Source organism: Poecilia reticulata, linkage group LG13 (assembly GCF_000633615.1).
Source record: "Poecilia reticulata strain Guanapo linkage group LG13, Guppy_female_1.0+MT, whole genome shotgun sequence".
NCBI classification, from domain to species: domain Eukaryota; kingdom Metazoa; phylum Chordata; class Actinopteri; order Cyprinodontiformes; family Poeciliidae; genus Poecilia; species Poecilia reticulata.
Genome location: NC_024343.1, coordinates 30,876,190 through 30,885,290, shown reverse-complemented (window position 1 = coordinate 30,885,290; position 9,101 = coordinate 30,876,190). Strand labels below are relative to the sequence as shown.

Here is a 9,101-nt window from a genome sequence, read left to right as displayed (position 1 = left end):
TAAAGTGAGGCGTACAGGCATGCAGAGAACAATGGGGCATTGAAACCAAACCAAAAAATTATGTTTATCATAATAGCTTGGGAGCCATTGCACAATTACAGCCCAGGACCATTTGGCTGTGCAAACAGCAGATGCAGCCACGCCAAGTAAAGTGTGTTAATGAAGTCGTAAAAAACAAAACACAGAAAGAGAGAGGTGGATATCATGAAGGCAGCGGAGCGCATCAAATCATGTGCAGCCAACTTGTTACTTGTGTGATCTCTGATCTCATAAAGCTGCCAGAAAAGATGTTGAGCGCAGATCAGAAGATGTGCGCATGGTGAAGGAATTTATAGGTCGTTTTGGTCATTTGGTGCCTCTCTGATGAGGTAAATCTGGAGTTTTTCCACCTCCGTGTCAAAATGTTCCTGTTTCTTTTAGCCACTTCACATGATCTGAACCAGCGTTTCATTTAACAACAAATTACAATGTATGTTTTCCATGTTCTGCTACAAAGACTGGAAGTTTTAAGAAACCATATTCAAGGATATGGTTTGATTATGGATCCCATTTTTACCTACAAGTTTTATATTTTTAGATGTCAGGTTGGTAAAGTCAGAACTCCCTGACCTCAAAATCCAAAATGGATTCCCAGAATATTAAACTCAGAAAAGCAGTTTATTAGCCTTCATTTAAATTCCCTTTGAAACTGGATACTTGCATTTCATTAAAACTGTCACTCTACAAACAACCTCAGTGAATAAGTTTCTACAATATTTGAAAGTACAAAACACAAAGAAGTATGCTACTATTAGCTTACACTGCCTATTAGTGGTCCATTTTTCTTTGATGCAAAACTTCAAATTGTTTTAAAAAAGTCCTCCAATTTGTGTTTTTTACATCATATCTAAAATATTTAAAAGAAAATGTAGCTTTAGAAGCAGGAATATCTGGATGCAATGCTACGTGACATGCTATTGCTACCAATCCAGGAGCATTGTTCGTTTTCCTTGCTGCTGATTGGCCGTTTGACCAAGATGATTGGAAATAAAGAAAACCGAAGATGTTAGCTTCTGCTGTAGTGCCAAGACGATTTCAAATGTATGTATTAATGCGTACAAACGCTAACGTTTGCCTGTGTCACGTGTAATACGGCGGTTCGACTCTATGAAGCGTATGGGAAATTGCCTGCGCTGCAAACAACCATCCTCCACTGCGACGAATGAAGTGCCAAGCTGAAAAAATGGCTGTTAATGTCAATTCAATATCTGGAAATGTGACCAAAACGGACTGAACGGCTTCATTCACGTCGTCCGCGGAAGTTGGTAAAGATAAAGGTGGATTATAATTCTAAAACAACTCAGAAAATTAACGTCATTTCCTGATTGGTTGAAATTCAACCAGACAAATCGAGTTGAATGGGAGAAATCCCAGATGAAGGGAGATGAGAGTTAAGCGGAATTTTATATAGGAAGGCTAAGCTAGGCTAGGAATATGGTGAGGTTGGGTTAGGTATCATTCCCATATCCTCATCCACTATCAGACACTTTATTTCCTCTGTGAGTTTTGGACGTTTATCACAAAGCAAATTTCAATGAACGACTCATCAATTTGGCAGCTCTCTTGCTCCAGATTCTCTGAACTCCCCTGAAAGTTGAGTGAGTTGTTTGGCAGTTTGAAGGTCATGGATCTCTATTTTTCAAGCAAAGAGATTTTGGCTCTCCAAACTGCTCTGTGTTCGACATGTTGTGCAACATGCTGCGAGTGTCGGTGAATGCAGGACCATAAATCACAGCCATATAATTATCTGACATTCTTACAGCCATCCTTAGGCCGTCAACAATTGCCCTCATTCTTGAAAATGGGTAAGAGTGCTCTAGGATTCATGATTTATGTCTTCTTGCCTTTTAACTTGTACTTACCCGTCATGTTGAACTTGTTCATCACTTTGGCGAAGTACTCTTCCTCCTCCTGCTCCTGGGAGATGGGGATCTGGGACTCGAGCTGTTGCTCCTTCAGCATGTCCTTGGTGCTGTTGTAGAGGGACAGCAGGGTGGTGGGGATATCCTCCTTGTCTCCAGCTTCTTCTGGCTCAGGAGCTTTAGGCAAACGCAGTTTGCTGAGGATCTGGCTCCTAATAGCCTCGATGCGCTTTTGCCTCACTATCTCCAAGTCCACAGTCTTACATGTGGACATACTGGACACGTTGTCCAGCATGTGCAGAGCCATCAGCAGCAGGAATCCCAGCTTCATTGTAACAACTTTACAACTCAGCACCTTCTGCACTTTGAGCGTTAGCAAATTCTGCCTCACCTTTTTCTTTTGCTGCCTGCCTCCAGTCAGGGATGCTTTGGGAATAGTGAATCACTCCAGAGGAGAGGTGTGACTGACGCAAGGTGTTTACACACAACAGAACAATTACAGCAGTGTGGAGAGTCCAAAAAGTGCCCCAGCTGTCCCTATACCGCTGAGAAAACCACCTAACACTCGTCTTGTTTGCATAGGGGCAGGTAGAGAGAATCGGAGTGGGCAGGCAGACGGCGAGAGTTAAGCCAGTCTGAGTCAGCTAGAGGTAACCCAATGACGAGCCGCACTGTGTAGCCAGTCCAGAGCAGAGCTGTCAAAAGCTAAATAAAGCTCATCCAAGCATAGAAAGCCCCCCAAACACTCGCATGACTTCTCCAACACCCATCCGTCAGAAACAGTCTGACAGCTCTCAGTCGTCTTTGCTTCTGTGTTCGCAGACCAGATCGTGATTTTCGGTCCTCCACCTGCAATATTTAGCGTAATCCTGTCTTACTCAGAGCAAGTTTATACCTCTCCACGTGTCAGCTCTGTGCCGTATTGCTCAGTAAGCACTCTCTTATTACATGTCCCCGGAGGCAAGTGGAGCAAATGTGAGTAGAGCTGAAGCCCAATGAGTGAAAATGATTACGAGTGCTGGCAGACACTGACTTACTCACTTTCTGTGCCTAGAGGCTGTTAACCTGCCACAGCCTATTGTCCATTCTGTACCATCCAAAAGTCAACAAATTACTTTTCTGGGTGGATTAAATATCAAATAAGTATTCTCAAAAGACTTTTAAAAGAGAAATGTACACCCTAAAGTAGTAGTAGGGTTGTTCCTGCAGAAAAACATGTGACAAGCATGGATTGCTCTCAGCTCTGACTACCTCTTTTTACAAATAATAGCATGTGATCTGAGCGCAGCTGCATTAAACCAGCTTTCAACGCGTCCAGCTCAATGTCACGCCAGCTGCCTCTCTATCTGCTCTCATGATAACACAGAGGAATCATCTGCAAGTGCACGCTGCGTCAGAGATAAAAGAAGTGCAAACAGGCCTACGATCCGAAGCGCAAGAGCGTCAGTCTCAAGGTAACCCTGTCCCGGAGGAAAAGTTTTCAGGAATCAGACACACCTTCTCTTTACGAGACAGAACCATCCGGACACAGCAGCAGAAAACCCCGGCAGTAGCAGGAGGAACTGGAGCGCAGCTTTTCCTCCGTCCATCCACCGGTGTCACCTCGTTTATGCCCTCTACTGTTTCTTCACACCTTCTCCTGTGACACAGCTCCCTACTGACACCTTTCCTTTGTCTCTGCTCTCTGTTTCCCCCCGCTGCCTGTCAGAGCTTGCTGTTCAAAAAAGTGATTTGTGGGAGCTCCGAGCTCAGATAACTTGTACACTCTCTCTCTCTCTCTCTCTCTCTCCCCTCTTATTTTTTTTCTCTTGTTCCTGTTAGTCGTCTAATAGAGCGAGAAGCTCTCCGCCCAGGAAATGAAGCTAACGGCAACATCTGCCTGAGTTCTGCTGCCTTGCGCTTGTGTTTTTATCAAGATCCCACTTTGCTCTGCCTTAGTAGACCGATATGAACAAGTCAGGCACGGTACAAGGGCCGCAACCAACTCAAAGCCAGACGAAAGAAGAGAGCCAGCTCAAGGGAAGCAGGTTTAGGAACTAGAAATGTGAATTTGATGAGGTGAAGAGCCAGCAGGGCAGGGTTGTGTGGTGCCCTCTCGCAGGTCTAAGTGCTCTTTAGAGGTTGGATTGTGTATTTTCTAAAAGAAGGCAAGACTAAAACAAACCAGTGACGGTTTCAGCTGCTGCAGCTCTGTCTGTCAGTGGAAACAAACTGAAAGTGCACTGTCTAGTTTTGAGGTTTTTGCTCTAAATGCGCTTCCAATTAGTGTGTATTGCTTTTTTAAAGAAAGAGCTATTCATTGTATGATGACATTTAACAAGAGGACACTCAAACAGAAAAAAAATCCCCTAAAAGTTCCCCAGATAACAATGTTCATTCAGTAAAGTAAACCACGGTTAATGTTTGCGCCGCTTCACGTCCGATTACCTTCACTGATAATAGCTTGAAACTACCTAGGGGATGTTTTTAAATGTCAGCACCTATAGTTTTAAAATCTCAGTTTAAATTGGTGAATACTGCCATCTGGTGGACCAAATTTATAGGCTTCAAAAAGAGTCGCCAACGGGTTTAGAGTTCTCGCTCTTAACTCAAAGGTCTTATTTTTGATCAAATGGGTGTTTGGGGTTTAGCAAAACAACAGGAAACACGCTGAGTAAGAGAAGAGGAACACACAACAGATAAAAATCAAAACAGAGGAGTCAGACAAGGAACAATTCAAGTACTTTCCCCTTCTGATTTGGTTAGCATTGAGTCATGCGTCTGATGGAGTTATACAAACAAATTTCCAATGCAGTGTTTATGAAATGGTGTCGATTGAGCAATGTTCACAGAAAGTAAAAACACTGTTTGTCTTACATCAGTACGATCAGCAAAAACAATATTTAATAATAGAAGACAACACGTCAAAGAAGATGCACCAAATTTTGTAATAACAAGCAGAGTTTGGAAGGATGGGCTTCTGAAAACAGCAACTGTGTCTCCAGAAGCAGCGATGTTGACCAAGCTACCATGAGGCATTTCATACCTTGTGTATTTTACCACTAGGCCTCCATGCCAGAACCTCAAGGTGCCTGCCTGTGTCAGGAGGGCTTCGTGCTCTGCTTTCCCATCATTCAGAGTGAAGTTGTGGAGAAACGGCAAAGTCTCTGAAGAGGGATGAGAGGAGGAGGTGCTTTCAGTCAACACAGAGACGACAGTCAATAGATCATGTAACCACATGAGAGCTGACCTTCCACACAGAGCTGTAGCTTCTCTGAAGCTCTCTGATGTGCTTTCAATGCTGACGTTACGTCATCAAGGCTCAAATATAATACAGTGATATGGCACATTATGTTTTACAATTGACATGAATAAAAACAGAAATAATCTCAACTGAAGATGTTACAACTTTCAAGAAAGCACTGGAAAATAATAATAAGCTGTGTGCTCTTTTCTCAATCAATACACACTTACAAACTTATGTTATTCTTAGTTTCAGACTATTAATAAAATTGTGATCAACTTTGAATATTTAGTTCCTTGTAATTTTTAAAAAAAATTACATTTGCAAACAAAACAATAAAACATTCTGAGACTAACTTTACAACATTTTACCCACTTGGAAGCAGAGGTTGCATATGGCCACATTTTCATATTTTTAAGTAAAAAAACAAGTTTTCTTATATTTTGATATAAAAATGATTACTTGTCATTATTCTAAGTCTAATCTGAATTTGCGTTGTGTATCTTTTATTCTAATGTTTGGTTTCTTTGGGTGACAGGCTGCGTTCCCATCAGTTTTTTTGACTATTTTCTTAACAGTAACTGAACTTATTTGGATAGTAAACCACAGTCGCCTACTTTTAAAATGAGTGGAGACTATTGAGAGAAGTAGAGAAGTACTTGAATTAGAGAAGTTGCCGAAACCTAAAATAAAATACAAAAACATATCAAATTAGTGACTCATTTGGGGGGAAAAGAAGGTTTTTACCAGAGATTAAATGTTACAAAAATAATAACAACTAGCTAACAGCATGGTGTTAGCCATTTCTTGTCTCCATGGTTACAACCAACGAAACTTCAAGTAGCCTAAAACAATCACAGAACTTAAATAAAAATAGTTGGCACAACTCTACTTAAACGATTTAAATATATTAAAATAAATCCAAATTGGCTGGATTCGGTAAATTTTACTGTTAGCCACTATGGTTAGCCACTTTTCTCCATGGTTACAGAACGTGTACTTACGTACGTGTTTACGTTTACGTAGCAATCTTGGTGCGTTTGTTTAACCTTTTATGCTAATTGTACAACTTTTTTAAATAGCCAAAAGAAACCTACTCCAATTTGTCAGATTTTTAAATAACGTTGGGCAACCAGACATTAACTCTACTGTCTAGTAAGTCCATGAATTCAACACTAAACGAACTGAATATTGTGTATTTTACTGTCAGCTTACTGAAGCCGTTTCCCCACTGCTTTTCTCCATGGTTACGGCGTACGTATTCCTACGTAAGAGCTTTTAGCTTACGTAGCTTTGTGAATTGCCATGTGTTTTTGTATTCTTGCTTATTTTAACCCCCACGTTTGTTATTAGAGGTAAGTTAAGTTATCTATCTGACCGCTTTCCGCCTAAACGATGACCAGAGGCGCCAGCTAAACATTTACTGTAATTTGAAATGTTTATAAATTAGAAAACGGAGCCCCAAAGTGGGAAAACAATCCTCAGGCGGTTACCATAGTAATGACGCAGTAAAAGAGCAGACGGCACAGTGACCTCCTTAGTGAAGCATTGACAATGACAGTACAACGACCTGTGAGAAGCTTTGGGAACTTTTATTTGTAGAAAACCTGTTTTGCTGTTTTGGAGGCTAGTTTAGATTCTGCACGTGAGTATGTGCAGGCGCGTTTTCAGCATCTAGAAAACAATTTGAATACATTAGGTCTGCATGAATTATTGACTTTAGGAGCAATCATCCGGTTAGTCTGCTGAAAACTGAGTCCTATTTTTTTTATTTTATTTTTCTTGCATGTTCCGCAGATTGTAACTTGAAATTGCTCGATGGAGAAATATGAAAAACTGGCCAAAATTGGCGAGGGCTCCTATGGTGTGGTGTTCAAGTGCAGGAACAAAGAAACGGGCCAGATAGTTGCCATCAAGAAGTTTGTGGAGTCTGAAGACGATCCTGTCATCAAAAAGATTGCACAGCGAGAAACGCGCATGCTTAAGGTGAGAGGCGTAGTGTCGCCTTAAATGATCAGGGTTGATGTAAAACATGAAGCCTTGGCTTATAGCTTTAGTTTTGTTTTTCACCTGTTGGTTTTACAGCAGCTAAAACATGTGAATTTGGTCAACCTGTTGGAAGTCTTCAGGAGAAAAAGACGGCTCCATTTGGTGTTTGAGTTCTGCGAACAGACCGTCCTCAATGAGCTGGACAAACACCCGGAAGGGTAAGATAAACACACCATCAATAAATCAATTAACTGCTTGAGAAATTAAAATGAGCTCAATAATTACCATTTGCATAATTTATTGTTTCTCTCTTTCTACCAAAAACTGGATGATAAAAGTCTTTAATTTGGTGCTCTGGTCTCAATTGGCTGTTTTTACTTCATGAATAATTTTATTTGTTTATTTGTTTTGGATATTTAAGATGTCTTCCAGTTCCAGTGTTAAATGTTCATTAGAATTTAAAGTGTATTTATCTTTGAGAACATGTTCCTGCATTATTATTCCATTATTACCGTGACATTACTTGAAAATGGTCTCAAAACAACAATGTTATCGTTTACTGCTATAATGTCTGGGACAAATTAACCTCCAGCAAAATGTGTTAATGGGGTCCCTGGGCTTAGTGGGGCCCCGGGCTTAGTTGGGTCCCTGGGCTTAGTGGGGCCCCTTGTGCTTAGTGGGGCCCATGTGCTTAGTGGGGCCCCTGGGCTTAGTGGGGTCCCAGGGCTTAAAGTACAGTAACAAAGTACTTTTACTTTTTTTACTTTACAACTCCACTCAGAGTTTTTAATCAGAACATCAAGTTATGGATTTCTCTTTGCCCTCAGAGCTCAGACAGCAAACCAAACCACGATGACTTGTCTGGGTTTTTTTCCCATAAGGCAGTGCAGCAGAAACTCTATCCGCTCATGGAAACAAAGGTGCTGCTGCTGTTTGAGATGGCCTAGGGTTACCTGGGTGTCGTTTTTAATACCTGAAGTATTAGATGAGACAAATATTACAGGTGGGAAAGTGTGGTTCCTCGTGGAGGAGTGAGTCAGTGTTGGTTTGTCTGCAGGGTCCCGCAGGCCCAGCTGAAAAGCATCGTGTGGCAGACTCTGCAAGCTGTGAACTTCTGCCACAAACACAACGTCAGTAGATTTTTTTTTACTGCAATATAAACATTCTTCTGTAACAGACACACACTTTTATATCTGAAGTATTTTTAATTAGAGCAGGGGTGTCCAAACTTTTTGCCACATGGGCCCAAATTGTTCATTACGGGCCAAGAAAATAAAAATTAAACCAAAATCACACAAATAAAGTCGCCTAATTGTATTGTTGAGCCAAACAGAAAAAGGGCTTTTGCTGCACTAAAAGAAAACTGTCCTGGGCTCAACTGAACAAATGTGTCCTCAGTTATAAGAGCAGGATCTTTCAAAACGCTTTAACAAATTCAACAAAAGCTGATTTGGGTGCAGCAAAGTCGGCTGTTTCGTAAAAGTCTCTGATTTGACGAAAGACCTGCAGCAATTTAGTATATTTGGCACTTTTGCCTTAAAGTCTTTTAACTGTCTGTAGTTTTCCTTCTTTCTCGTATATTTTATATTTTGTCGTCCATAACACACTGTAACCTTATTTCTCTGCTGTAAATCCATTTTGTGTGATAGTTTCTGACGTCCTGCCTCATTTATTTATTAATTTTTCTCAGTGCATCCACCGTGACGTAAAGCCAGAGAACATCCTCCTCACTAAAAGCGGCGTCATCAAGCTGTGTGACTTTGGCTTCGCCCGCATTCTGAGTAAGGTTATTCAGAGGCCAGCGTGTTTATGTGCATTTAGTGTTAATGCAGCTCTAATGACTTATTCAGCATGGAACATGGAGCAGGTCCTTGCTGATAGCCTCCTCACTTTCTTGTGTTTGAATGACTCCTTTGCACAAAAGGAGCAGTCAGTGTGTGTGTGTGTGTGTGGGTGTGTGTGTGTGTGTGTGTGTGTGTGTGTGTGTG

The 9,101-nt window shown here is 41.2% G+C and overlaps 2 protein-coding genes across 8 annotated transcripts in view; one reads left to right on the top strand and one right to left on the bottom strand.

The window, feature by feature from the left end:
• The window catches only part of tgfb1a (transforming growth factor, beta 1a), a 22,724-nt gene extending 19,041 nt beyond the window's left edge, over positions 1-3,683 (bottom strand). Inside the window, exon 1 of the mRNA XM_008426526.2 lies at positions 1,902-3,683. Within this exon, the coding sequence (XP_008424748.1) occupies positions 1,902-2,232 (331 nt within the window). The 5' untranslated portion in view covers positions 2,233-3,683. The remainder of the gene's footprint in view (positions 1-1,901) is intronic.
• LOC103475120 (cyclin-dependent kinase-like 1) overlaps positions 1-9,101 on the top strand; it is a 27,555-nt gene that overhangs the window by 12,637 nt on the left and 5,817 nt on the right. Inside the window, exons 1-5 of one of the 7 annotated variants that reach the window (XM_008426527.2) lie at positions 6,084-6,279; positions 6,922-7,110; positions 7,210-7,331; positions 8,171-8,243; positions 8,804-8,894. In XM_008426527.2, the coding sequence (XP_008424749.1) occupies positions 6,943-7,110; positions 7,210-7,331; positions 8,171-8,243; positions 8,804-8,894 (454 nt within the window). In that variant the 5' untranslated portion in view covers positions 6,084-6,279; positions 6,922-6,942. Of the gene's footprint in view, positions 1-6,083; positions 6,280-6,369; positions 6,480-6,635; positions 6,770-6,921; positions 7,111-7,209; positions 7,332-8,170; positions 8,244-8,803; positions 8,895-9,101 lie in introns of those variants that run through there. The other 6 variants (XM_008426534.2, XM_008426533.2, XM_008426532.2 and 3 more) reach the window with 6 other exon arrangements.